This window comes from Euprymna scolopes, chromosome 22 (genome assembly GCF_053919585.1).
Source record: "Euprymna scolopes isolate OS-2025 chromosome 22, ASM5391958v1, whole genome shotgun sequence".
In the NCBI taxonomy this organism is placed as follows: domain Eukaryota; kingdom Metazoa; phylum Mollusca; class Cephalopoda; order Sepiida; family Sepiolidae; genus Euprymna; species Euprymna scolopes.
Genome location: NC_136503.1, coordinates 82,991,839 through 83,009,587, shown reverse-complemented (window position 1 = coordinate 83,009,587; position 17,749 = coordinate 82,991,839). Strand labels below are relative to the sequence as shown.

General features: G+C 31.3%; 1 protein-coding gene across 1 annotated transcript in view; it reads left to right on the top strand.

Annotated features, from left to right (window-relative positions):
* The window catches only part of LOC145243517 (acetylcholine receptor subunit alpha-like 2), a 180,441-nt gene extending 164,668 nt beyond the window's left edge, over window positions 1-15,773 (top strand). The window contains exons 2-4 of the mRNA XM_080106483.1: window positions 4,331-4,550; window positions 11,818-11,918; window positions 14,679-15,773. Coding sequence (XP_079962609.1) covers window positions 4,331-4,550; window positions 11,818-11,918; window positions 14,679-15,114 — 757 coding nt within the window. The 3' untranslated portion in view covers window positions 15,115-15,773. The remainder of the gene's footprint in view (window positions 1-4,330; window positions 4,551-11,817; window positions 11,919-14,678) is intronic.
* The last annotated feature ends 1,976 nt before the right edge of the window (window positions 15,774-17,749 follow it).

Sequence of the window (17,749 nt, the reverse complement as noted above, 5' to 3'; positions counted from 1 at the left end):
TTCGTCAGCATCGGCTTGTCAATTAATTTAATGTAATATTTAATTTGTTTTCTGTTTTCAGTTCGTCAGCATCGGCTGGTCAATTAATTTAATGTAATATTTAATTTGTTTTCTGTTTTCAGTTCGTCAGCATCGGCTGGTCAATTAAATTTAATGTAATATTTAATTTGTTTTCTGTTTTCAGTTCGTCAGCATCTGCTTGTCAATTAAATTTAATGTAATATTTAATTTGTTTTCTGTTTTCAGTTCGTCAGCATCGGCTGGTCAATTAAATTTAATGTAATATTTAATTTGTTTTCTGTTTTCAGTTCGTCAGCATCGGCTTGTCAATTAATTTAATGTAATATTTAATTTGTTGTCTGTTTTCAGCTCGTCAGCATCGACTTGTCAATTAAATTTAATGTAATATTTAATTTGTTTTCTGTTTTCAGTTCGTCAGCATCGGCTGGTCAATTAAATTTAATGTAATATTTAATTTGTTTTCTGTTTTCAGTTCGTCAGCATCGACTGGTCAATTAAATTTAATGTAATATTTAATTTGTTTTCTGTTTTCAGTTCGTCAGCATCGGCTGGTCAATTAAATTTAATGTAATATTTAATTTGTTTTCTGTTTTCAGTTCGTCAGCATCGGCTTGTCAATTAAATTTAATGTAATATTTAATTTGTTTTCTGTTTTCAGTTCGTCAGCATCGGCTTGTCAATTAAATTTAATGTAATATTTAATTTGTTTTCTGTTTTCAGTTCGTCAGCATCGGCTTGTCAATTAAATTTAATGTAATATTTAATTTGTTTTCTGTTTTCAGTTCGTCAGCATCGGCTGGTCAATTAAATTTAATGTAATATTTAATTTGTTTTCTGTTTTCAGTTCGTCAGCATCGGCTTGTCAATTAATTTAATGTAATATTTAATTTGTTGTCTGTTTTCAGCTCGTCAGCATCGACTTGTCAATTAAATTTAATGTAATATTTAATTTGTTTTCTGTTTTCAGTTCGTCAGCATCGGCTGGTCAATTAAATTTAATGTAATATTTAATTTGTTTTCTGTTTTCAGTTCGTCAGCATCGGCTTGTCAATTAAATTTAATGTAATATTTAATTTGTTTTCTGTTTTCAGTTCGTCAGCATCGGCTTGTCAATTAAATTTAATGTAATATTTAATTTGTTTTCTGTTTTCAGTTCGTCAGCATCGGCTGGTCAATTAAATTTAATGTAATATTTAATTTGTTTTCTGTTTTCAGTTCGTCAGCATCGGCTTGTCAATTAATTTAATGTAATATTTAATTTGTTGTCTGTTTTCAGCTCGTCAGCATCGACTTGTCAATTAAATTTAATGTAATATTTAATTTGTTTTCTGTTTTCAGTTCGTCAGCATCGGCTGGTCAATTAAATTTAATGTAATATTTAATTTGTTTTCTGTTTTCAGTTCGTCAGCATCGACTGGTCAATTAAATTTAATGTAATATTTAATTTGTTTTCTGTTTTCAGTTCGTCAGCATCGGCTGGTCAATTAAATTTAATGTAATATTTAATTTGTTTTCTGTTTTCAGTTCGTCAGCATCGGCTTGTCAATTAAATTTAATGTAATATTTAATTTGTTTTCTGTTTTCAGTTCGTCAGCATCGGCTGGTCAATTAAATTTAATGTAATATTTAATTTGTTTTCTGTTTTCAGTTCGTCAGCATCGGCTTGTCAATTAAATTTAATGTAATATTTAATTTGTTTTCTGTTTTCAGTTCGTCAGCATCGGCTGGTCAATTAAATTTAATGTAATATTTAATTTGTTTTCTGTTTTCAGTTCGTCAGCATCGGCTTGTCAATTAATTTAATGTAATATTTAATTTGTTGTCTGTTTTCAGCTCGTCAGCATCGACTTGTCAATTAAATTTAATGTAATATTTAATTTGTTTTCTGTTTTCAGCTCGTCAGCATCGACTTGTCAATTAAATTTAATGTAATATTTAATTTGTTTTCTGTTTTCAGTTCGTCAGCATCGGCTGGTCAATTAAATTTAATGTAATATTTAATTTGTTTTCTGTTTTCAGTTCGTCAGCATCGGCTTGTCAATTAAATTTAATGTAATATTTAATTTGTTTTCTGTTTTCAGTTCGTCAGCATCGGCTTGTCAATTAAATTTAATGTAATATTTAATTTGTTTTCTGTTTTCAGTTCGTCAGCATCGGCTGGTCAATTAAATTTAATGTAATATTTAATTTGTTTTCTGTTTTCAGTTCGTCAGCATCGGCTTGTCAATTAATTTAATGTAATATTTAATTTGTTGTCTGTTTTCAGCTCGTCAGCATCGACTTGTCAATTAAATTTAATGTAATATTTAATTTGTTTTCTGTTTTCAGTTCGTCAGCATCGGCTGGTCAATTAAATTTAATGTAATATTTAATTTGTTTTCTGTTTTCAGTTCGTCAGCATCGACTGGTCAATTAAATTTAATGTAATATTTAATTTGTTTTCTGTTTTCAGTTCGTCAGCATCGGCTGGTCAATTAAATTTAATGTAATATTTAATTTGTTTTCTGTTTTCAGTTCGTCAGCATCGGCTTGTCAATTAAATTTAATGTAATATTTAATTTGTTTTCTGTTTTCAGTTCGTCAGCATCGGCTGGTCAATTAAATTTAATGTAATATTTAATTTGTTTTCTGTTTTCAGTTCGTCAGCATCGGCTTGTCAATTAAATTTAATGTAATATTTAATTTGTTTTCTGTTTTCAGTTCGTCAGCATCGGCTGGTCAATTAAATTTAATGTAATATTTAATTTGTTTTCTGTTTTCAGTTCGTCAGCATCGGCTTGTCAATTAATTTAATGTAATATTTAATTTGTTGTCTGTTTTCAGCTCGTCAGCATCGACTTGTCAATTAAATTTAATGTAATATTTAATTTGTTTTCTGTTTTCAGTTCGTCAGCATCGGCTGGTCAATTAAATTTAATGTAATATTTAATTTGTTTTCTGTTTTCAGTTCGTCAGCATCGACTGGTCAATTAAATTTAATGTAATATTTAATTTGTTTTCTGTTTTCAGTTCGTCAGCATCGGCTGGTCAATTAAATTTAATGTAATATTTAATTTGTTTTCTGTTTTCAGTTCGTCAGCATCGGCTTGTCAATTAAATTTAATGTAATATTTAATTTGTTTTCTGTTTTCAGTTCGTCAGCATCGGCTTGTCAATTAAATTTAATGTAATATTTAATTTGTTTTCTGTTTTCAGTTCGTCAGCATCGGCTTGTCAATTAAATTTAATGTAATATTTAATTTGTTTTCTGTTTTCAGTTCGTCAGCATCGGCTGGTCAATTAAATTTAATGTAATATTTAATTTGTTTTCTGTTTTCAGTTCGTCAGCATCGGCTTGTCAATTAATTTAATGTAATATTTAATTTGTTGTCTGTTTTCAGCTCGTCAGCATCGACTTGTCAATTAAATTTAATGTAATATTTAATTTGTTTTCTGTTTTCAGTTCGTCAGCATCGGCTGGTCAATTAAATTTAATGTAATATTTAATTTGTTTTCTGTTTTCAGTTCGTCAGCATCGACTGGTCAATTAAATTTAATGTAATATTTAATTTGTTTTCTGTTTTCAGTTCGTCAGCATCGGCTGGTCAATTAAATTTAATGTAATATTTAATTTGTTTTCTGTTTTCAGTTCGTCAGCATCGGCTTGTCAATTAAATTTAATGTAATATTTAATTTGTTTTCTGTTTTCAGTTCGTCAGCATCGGCTTGTCAATTAAATTTAATATAATATTTAATTTGTTTTCTGTTTTCAGTTCGTCAGCATCGGCTGGTCAATTAAATTTAATGTAATATTTAATTTGTTTTCTGTTTTCAGTTCGTCAGCATCGGCTTGTCAATTAATTTAATGTAATATTTAATTTGTTGTCTGTTTTCAGCTCGTCAGCATCGACTGGTCAATTAAATTTAATGTAATATTTAATTTGTTGTCTGTTTTCAGTTCGTCAGCATCGGCTTGTCAATTAAATTTAATGTAATATTTAATTTGTTGTCTGTTTTCAGTTCGTCAGCATCGACTGGTCAATTAAATTTAATGTAATATTTAATTTGTTGTCTGTTTTCAGTTCGTCAGCATCGACTGGTCAATTAAATTTAATATAATATTTAATTTGTTTTCTGTTTTCAGTTCGTACGCATCGGCTTGTCAATTAAATTTAATATAATATTTAATTTGTTTTCTGTTTTCAGTTCGTACGCATCGGCTTGTCAATTAAATTTAATATAATATTTAATTTGTTTTCTGTTTTCAGTTCGTCAGCATCGACTGGTCAATTAAATTTAATATAATATTTAATTTGTTTTCTGTTTTCAGTTCGTCAGCATCGGCTGGTCAATTAAATCGTGGTGAACTTGGATCGTACGAAGAAGCGGCCCAAATCTACAGCACCATCATTCGAAAATACGACTCTCGAGTTCGACCTCCGTCCAATCACTCAATACCGGTTATCGTCTCGGCTGACCTTAGGCTGAAATTTATTTATTCATTCAACATCCAAGAACAAATTCTGCATTCTTTGATCAGCCTAAATTTGGTAAGCATTTTATGTAGACAAAAAAAGAATGGTACAAATACATTGTGGTCACTAGAAAAACGGGAAATTTCTCAAACGGTAATATATTTTTACAAAGGCGAGGAATTGTTTTTTCTTTTTGGTTTTTGAACTCGTTCCTTTTTGACAAGTAACAACTGCTTTAAGACATTTTCGTTTCAAATTTTTTACAATATTATCAAAGTGATGCTTTATAATCGTTAAAAAAAATTGGTAACGCAACTAGTTATTTTGTCTGTCCCCAAATCGGATTTTCATTTTTGAAAAGAATAATCCTATGCCTGTAAAAGACTGTCGCCATCCCTAATTTTGAGAATCAAGATTGAAGAAGCAAATAAATCAGACGCAATAAAATTTTAACAAAATAAAATTTCCCGCTTTTCTAGCGACTATCCTGTATAATGATGTTTATACAATTTTCAAATAGTCATACAATTTATAAATTTTTACAATAACCCAAGGCACAGTCGATAAAGTACTTGACAAAATTTAGTTGTACGTTGTACGTTTTTGGAGGAAGAGGAATCCAATCATCAGTGCAAGCGACACTCAAAATATAATTATGAATTACTTAGGACTTTTAACCTCTAATGGTTGACGGAAACAGAGCATGCTACCCCTCGTGGATAAAACAAATGGTTCCGTTCGAAATTCCGTGCAGATTCCCGAGTTTGTCAGAAAGATTTCCGAGTTCGACAGAAAGATTTCCGAGTTCGACAGAAAGATTCACGAGTTTGACAGAAATATTTCCGAGTTCGACAGAAAAATTCCCGAGTTCGACAGAATGATTCCCGAGTTCGACAAGATACACCAGAAGAAGGTCGACGGTTACATCGAGTGAAACGTTGTGAAAATAGCATTCAAGCACATAAATTGCATTTTTATGATGACTGAATTTGTGCATCCATGACCTGAAAGTTATATCTCTCTGTTGTAGATATTGACGGTGTGAGGCTCTAAGAAAGCAACTCCTGCCATGGACGTGCGTCAGAAGCAGAGATGCGCCATTGAATGCAGAAAAATTGAACCGATCAATATTCACTGGCGCCTGTTAAACGTTTACGAAGCTAATGCAGTTGATGTTAGCGCAGTTAGGAGATGGATCCGTCGATTTCAGAGCGGCGACATAGTTGTGAGTAACAAAGCATGTCCCTGACTTTTACAACCAAGGCATGAACAAAGGCTGGCAAAAGTGCATTGGAGATAGTGGTGACTATTTAGAAAAATAAATTCTGGAGCACAAAAGGTCGTTCGATTTTATGGTAATATTCTCGTCAATGTTATATTTTTTTAGTTAAAAATATAGGAGGCCTTACTTTTGGAACAACATACGTATGTTTGTGTACAACCTTGCGTCTCCATAATCAAACTATTCGTCACCAAACTTAATCAAAATAACGAGAATATATATATATATATATATATATATATATATGTATATATATATATATATATATATATATATATATATATATATATATTAGTGGAAATGGTAATTAATAAAAACTGAAGAAAGTGCTCAATACCGTTGTAGAGCTGATATGCGTTTTATTTTTTATTACCGTATCTTTCTGTTAAATTACATTATTGTTTCAGCTACATGCAATTAGCTGAAACAATAATGTAACTTAACAGAAAGATACGGTAATAAAAATAAAACGTATATATATATATATATATATATATATATATATATATATATATATATATATATATATATAATCGATATTTATTAAATATAAATCTAACTCACGCTCCTAATCAAACATTTAAGACCACTTGAAAATCTTTTTAAAGGATAGATTTTAAACACCCTCCACTTAAGGTTACATAAAAAAAAAAGCTACATTCCAAACATTTAATTTAAAAATTTCTTTTTAAAGATTTTCAAGTGGCCTAAATTTATTATCATGATTTTATCTGACTGTGCAAACATCAACTGCATTAGCATATATATATATATATATATATATATATATATATATATATATATATATATATATATATATATATATATATATATATATATATAAACGCACTTAGATGGCCTTAGGCTCGCGTCACGTGAGGAGATTGAACATGAGTTAGATTCATATTTCACAAATACTAATTATATATATATATATATATATATATATATATATATATATATATATATATATATATATGCAACTGATATTCAATCTCCTCGTGTGATGTAAACCTAAAGTCATCTAAATGCGTATATATATATATATATATATATATATATATATATATATATATATATATATATATATATATATATATACTAGCAAAAGTACCCGTCGTTGACTGGGTTCAAAAACAGGCTACAGAAAATTGACTCTGATTTATGAAAGTATGATAGGTTATGAAAAGGAAGGGTTGTAAAGAGATAGCTTCGAATTTGGGAGTATCAAAACCAAAGCAAAATATGATGAAAGTAAAAATAAAATAGATAAACCCCATACTTTATTATACCATACCTGTTCGCACTGAAACACTTATCACAATATTCTGTGGATCTATATTAAAAAAAACTTGTTAAACTTTGTGACATATTTCCATTCTATGGAGGTCAAGTGCGAACGAACACCCTATAATTTTATTATACCATATTTCTTCAAACTGAAACATAATTATCAAAGTATACTTACGCAGATAGATATGAAATGTCTTTATTAAAGTTTGTGCCTATTTCCATTCTATGGAGGCCAGGCGCGAACGTATACTCCACAATTTTATTATATCATCCCTATTTAAGTTAAAACATACTTATCAAAGTATTCTTATGTGCATCTATATCAAAAACACTAGTAAACGTTTTTTTTTTTTTTTTTTAATTTTTTATTTCCATACTTTTTGGAGCAGGTGCAAACGCAGACCCCACAATCTTAATGAACCACCGTTTTGCCAGATCAAACATACCCATTCCTGTGTCTCGATACATCTTCTATCATTATATGTAATCAGTTTTTCAAAATAGTCAACCATATAGGAGCCTATTCCTGACCACACACACACACACACACACACACACACACACACACACACACACACACACACACACACACACACAGAGCTTTATATTATATATATATATATTCAGAATGTGAGAGAATATATAATTATTTCCACAGTCAGACAACGGCGTAGCTCACAAGAGTCAAGAAATCCAACAAACCAGAAGTCTTGGACTTCCGGTTGGTTGGCTTTCTGTGGAAATAATTATATATATATATATATATATATATATATATATATATATATATATATATATATATATATATATATATATAGTATTATGCCTGATAAATCCTAGTGTGGATGAAACGCCGAATATTCTGTGTAGCTTAAATGCCATATATATTTTATAACTTACTACCTAGCTCAACCTACGTATTGAGCACTGTTGAAGTAAATACTTAAAGTTTACGCATAAATTTTCGTATATTAATTTATGTGATTAAATGAAGTAATCATATATATATATATATATATATATGACTACTTCATTTAATCACATAAATTAATATACGAAAATTTATATATATATATATATATATATATATATATATATATATATATATATATATATATACAGACATATATATATGCCTGACGAATCCTACAGTGGATGAAACGCAGAATATTCAGTGCAGCTTAATCGCCATATATATTTTATAAATTACTAACTAGCTCTACCTACGTATTGAGCACTTTTGAAGTAAATACTTAAAGTTTACGCATAAATCTATACTTTCGTATATTAAATTTGTGTGAGTAAATGAAGTAGTGTCTGTATATATATATATATATATATATATATATATATATATATATATATATATATATATATATATATATATATACAGACATTCTGCTTTATATTAATCGCTTTATTGCAGATTAGTAAAATATCAATATTTCACTAAATATACGTCACAAAAAAATTAAAATTGTATCATCGATTGGAGCGATTCAAGCTTTTGTAAAAATGGAAGCACTGGTACTGTTTGGGTTTCGGTTGACTTCCTTACGAATTTTTCGAATATCATGATCTGAATGGTTTCTCCTGGTGCCCTTATTCCTTCAGGATTTGGTGTTGGGGTTGTTTATGAATGAAGTCAAAGTTCTTGGGTCCCTTTCCAACTCTGTGGCTAAATCTTTAATCCTTCTGCGAGTTCAGCAACAATCTTTTGTTTTTCGATAACCTTCAATCGCCATTTTTTGACATTGTAATAAAGCGGTGGACAGTATAAATTCCTTGATAATAAATAAAATGTCATAACTTCGTGAATATCGCATGAAATTCAATAAAATTTTGGTAAATTACTAACCTTAAAGCAGTATTTCGATGATACAATTTTAATTTTTTTTGTGACGTATATTTAGTGAAATATAGACATTTTACTAATCTGCAATAAAGCGATTCACACACACACACACACACACACACACACACACACACACACACACACACACACACACACATATATATATATATATATATATATATATATATAAATAAATGGAAATGTATAAAAAAGAATACGAAAAGTATAAAAGCTTATTACTTTTCTTTATTCGTTTCCAATTGGTGACGTGCAGGAATACAAAATAATATTATGAAAAAAAATGTAAAAACTTTTTTTACAATTACATAATTTTCGATCGATCCTTCAGTCTTCATCGTTGTAGTGAAAGTGATGAGTATACACGGGGAAAAGGGGAAAAGAAAAGGAAGGATGAGGAGAAGGAGGTATAGCCAATGAGAAGGTGCCACGTCAGTTTTGAATATATACACATATAAGTACGCGCGCGCACACACACACAAACACACACACACAAATGCACACAGTACATATACACATATAAACGAAAAATTAAAAATTAAACAGTAAATAAAAATGAATAAACGCGCCTTTAACTGTCCAATATTTTGAATTCTAACGATATATATATATATATATATATATATATATATATATGCACACGCATTTAGATGAATTTAGGTTAATATCACGAGAGGAGATTGAATATGAGTTAGGTTCACATTTCATATCAAAACTTAAATAATTTTACAAATGAGACATTTATAAGCTCGTCGATAGATGGAATCATTTCATAATGAGCAAAAGGTCATCCATACTCCTATAAATTTGTTTTTCTTTTGTGTGCATTGATATTCATATTAAAAGAAAACCTCTTTCCTATTTATTTAAAAAGAAAATACAATTTTCTTATATATAGATCGTGCAATTGCATTCATCTGCAAAAGATCTAGCTAATTTGCATATTCTTTTAAACATTCATTTTAATTAATTACCTATTAGTTTTTTTCGGTTTTCTTATGGGATGATCATCTATAGTTAACTATTACGTGTAATTATATTCATGTAGATAATCTACATGATTTATACTTGCGTAATATTTGCGTAAAAAGGTTATAGTAACCACAAAATTGTTTCCATATATATTTATGTATACTTATATATTTTTGTTTAATCTCTCTATATATCTACCTATATATCTATAAAAGTGAACGTGTCTGTGTGTCTGTGTGCATTTCCCTACGCAATAACTCTGTAAATTTTTAGTCTACAGATTCGGAATTTGATATACAGGGTACTGAGGTTTGGGAAAATCGATATGATCCGCTTTTGGCCAGAAATTTGGCGATTAAGGGGTCAAAGTTCAACGATTTGACCTTTGAGAACTCTACCAAACTCCTCCGACAATTTTGGGTCTAAACACTTGAAAGTTTAGATATAGGTTCTTTGAACATGGATCTAACTTAATAACTTGATTTTAGCTCAAAACAATAAATTTTAAGGGGTCATAATATGGGTCAAAGTTTTAAAAAACATTTGACCTCTGTGGTCTCTTCCAAATTACTCAGACAATTTCTGGTCTAAATATTTGAAATTTTACACAAAGGGTATTCAGAGATAGGGCAAGCTTTTTCATCAGTTTGGGTCGAAAATTTTTAGTTACCAATATATAAATGTATGTATTTATGTCTGTTTGCATGTCTGCCTTAAACTTTCAATAGAGGCGACAGATTTTACCAAGATCAGTATCGTTTTAAAGTTCGACCTTTCATACGACAAATATCGAAAAATTGGCTAAAAACATTAATATTTTCCTCTTCAACTAGGCACTTTTCTACAGGGGGGGGTCACTTTTTTCGCCGATATTTATGAAAGTTATCCTATCCTTTAGATTGTCTAGCCTTAATTTAAAAAAATGTCGCTTCCGGTTTGGCGGTGGTCGTAACAACATAAACGTTAGGTTTTACCCCGTTCTTTTCCTCCTTTGCGGTACGGGTTCGAGCCTGCCTTCCTACTACCACTTCTTTTTTGTTCAACGTACACATCCAAACACCCGGGCAACGCCGGGCTGAAATGCTAGTATATCTATAAAAGTGAACATGTTTGGGTGTCTGTCTGTCTGTCTGTCTGTCTGTCTGTGTACATTTCCCTACGCAATAACTCTGTCAATATTTAGTCTACAGACTCGAAATTTGATATACTAGAAATTTGGCTATTAAGTGGTCAAAGTTCAACGATTTGACCTTTGAGAATTCTACCAAACTCCTCCGACAATTTTGGGTCTAAACACTTGAAATTTTAGATATGTGTTCCTTGGACATGGATCTAACTTATTAACTTGATTTGAGCCGAAAACAATAAACTTTAAGGGGTCATAATAGGGGTCAAAGTTTAAAAAATTGACCCTTTTTTGTTCTCTTGTTTTTTTGTTTTTCTTTTTTTTTTTTTGCTCAGCATACACCTCCAAACACCCGGGCAACGCCGGACACCAATGCTAGTTATTGTTAAAAATAAAGATTGTCAAAGGCACAGTTTTTTTGTCTTTTTCTAGGATGAAATTTTAAATCGGCTAAAACATTTGCAGTGACCTGAATTTCTTTTGTAAAGAAAAAGAGTAGAAGAGTATAAAGTGAGTGAAAAGAATGAGGGGGAGGGGGGTAAATGCAGAAAGATTCGAAAACACGGTTAACAAATAAAAGATGACAAATTAACGAAGCCCATCCTTCAAACTCTACATAAACAACATGAATTTGAACAAATACATTGAAGACATTGTCAAGAGTGCAGCAAAGAAAGTCGGCTTTTCAAGATGAGATTTTAAATCGGCAAAAACTTTTGCATTGACCTAATACAATGATGGAAACGTTTATATTTTTTCCTTGATATATTTGACGCTTTCGTTTATTATTTTGCAGAGTTGGTCTGACCATCGTCTTGCTTGGTACCCGAATAACATCCTGAAAGTCATTGTCGATCAGGATCTGATTTGGGTACCCCAGATTTCTTTCGTAAACGGGTACGTATGTCTAAATAAAATTTAGTTATTTTTTAACATGAATAATTTCAGTTAATTCTTCCATTAAATTAGGAAATTGCAATCTTTTTGTTTTTCTTTTTATAGCGTAGACTTGCCATGGCAGACAGTTCGTTGTTGTATCTGAGCTTTTTAAAAAAAATCGGGAGTTAGATCCTTAGAATGACCGTAGTTTTTCTTTCCCTTTTGTTAAAAAATCTTTCCTGATTTTTTTTTTTTTTTGTTCTTATTCTATTTTTATCTTTATTGATTCATGCGTTATTTTACGTAAACATGAAGCAGCAGTAACGATATGCCAGATACTCTAGATTTAATATATTGAGCATAGAACGCTTTTGCATTTTCTTTAACCTTTATAAAATATGGCTTTGGTTTCAGTGCACCGGTGGCGTGCATCTTGAAGCCTCTTTGTGTATAGCCAAGAAGTTCAGTGAATAGTACTCATAAATCAAAATGTTCAATATGTGAATATGTGCGTATTTGAGTAGTTGGCAGCGTGACATTGTGTGTGTTTACCCTTTGTTCTTATTAGTATGTGTATAGTTGTACGCAAGCTGACAAAGGTTAGATACGGAAATTGTTGTTTTCCGTATTGCCTTCCTTGCAAAGGCCGAGGCGAGGTGTTGAGTAGACATTGTCAAATTCCTTCCATTCAGCCGGCTGTTGGAGGATCTTCCAAATCGATTTTCTTGACTAGGTGTTATAGGAAATTCTACGTTCACACTGGCTTACTATATTCGCGTATAGGTGTTATTTTTAGGTTTGAAAAGATTTCCAGTGATTGAAAATACTTTGGAGGTCATACGTGCATGTTCAAAATTTGTTTGATTTGAGGAGTGAGGAGGAAATTGAATTCCAACGAAGCGGAGAAGAAAAATGTATTCAATTATACAGGCTCCTTCAGCCTTTAATAGTCACGTAGGGGTGTCTGCGCGTGAAATTTTTGTGGCAGAAGGTGCGCAACCTCCAACCACACCTCTCCTGCGTCAACATTGTTAAATACCAGTGGCAAGTGAAGTGTTTGTACAGGACGACTGGAAACAAATGCCGAGATAAGCGGAGAGCACATACAATGCCTAGAATTCACAAATGGTCACCCATCTGGTACTAACCAAGTTCAACATTGCTTAACTTCGGTGATCTGACAACAGTCGGTGTGTTAACGCGATTATGCCGTATGCAATTATAACCATTTACTTTTTGACGTTTGTAAGAGTCAATTTGCGATTAAATCACTACACATCTATTTCGTTGAAAGCGATTGAAACAGTGATTTCTGTGAGCAATGACGATTGCACATTTGAACAAACAGAACAACTCTGGAATTAACTCCGATTTATTCTACGGAAACTAGCATAGCAAAGCATCGAAAAAAGAAAAAAGAAAAGAAACAGTTGCCTGAAAACATGATTACTCTCATACAGAGGATCGATACCCATGCGTATTTTTTTTTTTTTTAGTTTTTTTTTTTTTTTTTAATGCACATGGGTACCGACCCTCTGTTTCGTAAAACATTTTTTCACTAATATTAACAATTAGTATAGATATCCCGAAAAATTGAGTCATAGGAAAGCCTTTAAAAATATCTTAGTGACCCCTGAAGATTGAATCTTCTTTATGATCTATGACCCACCCTCAAACCCACGGTTCGAATTCTTGTAATACAGAGTCACATTTCCTTAGTAAAGAAAAAGCATATTTTCAGCACTGGAAGAAGGTTGCAGGTTGCCGCGACCGAAACGTTGTGCTAATAACGCCCAAGATGAGAATAATAGTTTGATTGATCAACATAACACAAGCATTCACATCTTATCTAAAAAATTAATCAACATAACACAAGCATATATACTTTGTATAAAGGTAGAAACTGCATTACTTCATTCCATCGTCGAATATTTTAATTTGTTTCAGTTTGTGACTATCCATTATGTTGGACGTACCTTGTTATAAATGGTGTTATGAAAGCGTTGCATGGCGGGATTACTATAGTAATTTATTATGAAATGTATTATTATTGTAGCATCTATGGCGGAGTAACTATGGTAGTTTTTTTACATCTAAAGAAAGTTGAAATAAATGTTTTTCTTTGCTTTTTCGAGAAAATCAAAATCTAAGTGCTATTCAATCAAGGAAAATGCTATTATATGCAATGAGAGCGAGTGACACTTAAGGAATAAATACCCACCCTCAAACCATATATTCTTTTATGTTTGGCTATTTTGCAGTTATGACAACAAAATGAAAAAGTGGTCAAAAGAACAAATATACAGCAAATAAATGTTACCAAAGGCAAGATGACTCTTTTCCTACTTGGATAAGTTCTTTTTTGTATGTTTTAACTTATTTTAAAGAGTTTATTTACTTAAAAGCAAAGGTAGTGGCAAGTCTTGTTAGAACAAGAAAAAAATGGCTGACATTGAACGATCATCTGGGTAGTCTTGATAATCGCTCAAAAATCGAAAATTAAGCAAAATACTGTTTTTTTTTTAAATCTCAATTAAGAATCGATACTATTTCTGTTACAAAGTAAATAATAATAATAAGGATAATAAGGTAAAACACACAAAAAATCTTCTCCAGATAAGTAGAAAAATAACTTATTTTGCCTTTGGTAACATTTATTTGATATATATATATATATATATATATATATATATATATATATGTCTTTTTTTTTATAGACATTTGCAAAATGCCACAATTTTTTTTTTTCTTATTGTTATTCTCTTCTTTTTCTTGAAGACTTTCCTTACCGCAAGAAATCGGCAAAGAATCGATCCATCTGATATCAAAGGGTAATGTCTCTTGGTACCGGGAACTTTCTGTGAAAACCTTCTGCCCGACGGATTTAGCCAACCGTACCAACACCTGCCTTTTATCCCTTGGCTCGACCTTATACCAGAACAACGAACAGCAACTTCAACTAAAAAACTTCACCATCGGCCATTTCAAACAAAACAACCACCTTTGGCACGTGACACGAAATGATGACCGCAGTGGAGTCGACAAAAACAAAGGCATCATACGATGCGCCGTCGATTTACGCCCCTTGCATGCAAATTTTCCGGCCTTTAGTATGCTGCGGGCTTCCTCGCCCGCTGTAGCGTTTTCGAAATTTTACAAGCTTATCATCTGCAGTCTTCTTGTAGCGTTCTTTCATTGTGAATTTTTCTTTTAAATTTGAGGAGACTTTCTTTTATTCATCAAACATTTTACTAATTTTTTCTCACCAAATCAATTTTTTTTTTTTTTTTTTTTTAAACTACTTTTTATTTTGTCAAATATCAAATCGGATACTTCTACGGAATTTGAAGCAAACATAACCGACTTTTACCGAAGCATATTTACGTAAACAGCCGAAAGAGGAATTCAACTGAGCTGTCAGCAAACAGTGAAGAAAAAAAGTTACGTTTGTGTTGGTCAAATATCATGTGCATGTGTACGAAATTTCTAGCCTCGTTTTGATCTCGGAAAAGTAAGGTCACGTGGTATTAACGAACTGGTGTTACATATCACATTAGCCTTCTCTTTGGTGCTTGTTAAGATAGAGACGACAAATCGATTTTTTTTTTAATATATAGCTTAAAAAGAAACAGTACTTACTTAATTATCACGTCGAAAATAGTAATATATCAAAAAAGTACGGGAGTTCATCCGAGTAGAAAATTTATTTAAAGTGAAAAGTATTTTTTACGGAAAATGAGGGGAAATTGCATTTCCTTGGCGATTAAGGATCTTAGCTGTAAACATCTTGAAGGTTGCGAATAAAGAGGACATACTTATCTCCCTTTTCACCACTTTAATGACCGATTTTATTTTACCAATGAAATACTATACTTTACATAAAATTTAAAAAAAAAAATAGTTTTCACCTCATTTAATAGTAAAAAATAATGTTGTCAGTAAGTTTTCACAAACGGTTTTTATGTTTTGCGTTCTTTTTTTTGGGGGGGGGGGCATTCAATTATAGAACTAACTTGGATAGTTTTTAACAGGTGCTTCTGTAGTTTAATTATCCGTTTTTCCGTAAGTAACGCGCCGGCATAAACCGAGCAGAAGAACCGTTTGATTTTTCACAAAAAATTCTGTTTACATTGGGGGGGGGGGTTGTAAACCGCTCGTGAAAACTTAAGTTTTTACATCCGTTAAAAAGCATAAACAAACTACGTAACACAGACAAATTAACCACATTTTTTTTTTATTTTTGGAAACTTTCTTGTTATTTCAAATGTCTGCAAAAATTCCTCCGCGATGTGACAAGTCACTTTACTACGTGCATGCGCGTGCGAACGCATCATGTAAGAATAACGTAAACAAATGCGGTGAGATGACGCAAAATAGTGCGAGAGTCCAGGAGTTAATACCATGCAAACGGTAAATTTGCAACGGGTTTGAATATATGCCCATTGCCCATATATTCGAAAAAGTTGTCAAAAAAAAACAAAAAAAACACAAATATATAACAAATAAATGTTATAAAAAGCAAGATAAATTACTTTTCTACCTAAATGTTTATTAGATTCGAAAAACACATAGTGGCGGCGGACTTTTTGAACACGTTAAGTTTGGGGAAATGAGTTAAAACTAAAAAACTATACAACATAATGTTAAAAACCCACCGAATATATGTCAGCCTATGTCACGGTAACATATATTAAATGAATTCCTAACAGTATTTTGTATTTTTTTTTTTTCAGTCTTAATTCATTTTCCCCAAACTTAACGTGTTCAACACGGTCTGCCACCATTTGTATTTTTCAAATACATCGGTAAGCACTATGTGTATTTGGAGCCGAATAAACATTTTACATTAAATAAAAACATTTTAAAAAATAGCCAGTTAGGTAGAACAGTAACTTATCTTGCCTTTGATAACATTTATTTGTTATACATTTGTTTTTTGACAACTTTTTCGAATCTATGTGTATAGTAATGCAAACCCCAAAATCCTTAAAAATCCAAATTTTATTGGTCGATGTTCTGTTGTAGTTAAAGTGAACATTTACCTTTGTTTTTTTTGTTTTTTTTGGGGGGGGGGTAATTGATTACTTTTAGTGATCTTATAAATCGAACAAAGTAGTTCAGAGAATTTTCGAGCACTTATTACTATAGACAATAAGCCGGAAAAATAGTAGAAACAAATAAATGCCCCCCCCTTCTCTCGCTTAAAATGCTTTTGCATTGTTACGCTTTCCTCAGATCTGTCGGTTATATCCATGCTATCAGGTTGGTGCAAAAATAATGTCGTTTTATGTTGTTCAACTAGATATTTATAAACGACATTATTTTTGCACCAACCTAATAATTCAATGCTGCGACTTGCTGCGTTAATTCAAAAATTACTTGATGTGACGCCGATCAGCTAGTACCACGTGACCTAACTTTTCTGAGATCGAAATGAGGCTAGAAATTTGGGGTCACCTCTCGTACATTGGCACTAAATACCAAATTGGGCACTTTTACAGAATTTGAAGCAATCATAACCGACTTTTGCCGAAGCAGTTTTAGGTAAAAAAAACGGAAGAAAGAAAACAAAGAAAAGAAAAACATTCACTGTATTGCATTTATTCTTCATGAAGACGGATTTATTTCGTACAAAGATAAACACTGAAACGCTTTTCTATTTTTAATCGATACATCTTTTTAGGCATTTATAAAAACACTAGTTTAGGCTTATTTTGAAGTTATGGAAAAGAACGTAATTCTCAATCAGCTGTCCTCCTTTGTCTTTATTTGTCATCTGCCATGAATTGTTTTCTGGGCTTCCGATTGGATACATGCTTCAGTGCTCTTCGGCTGTTTACGTAAATTCG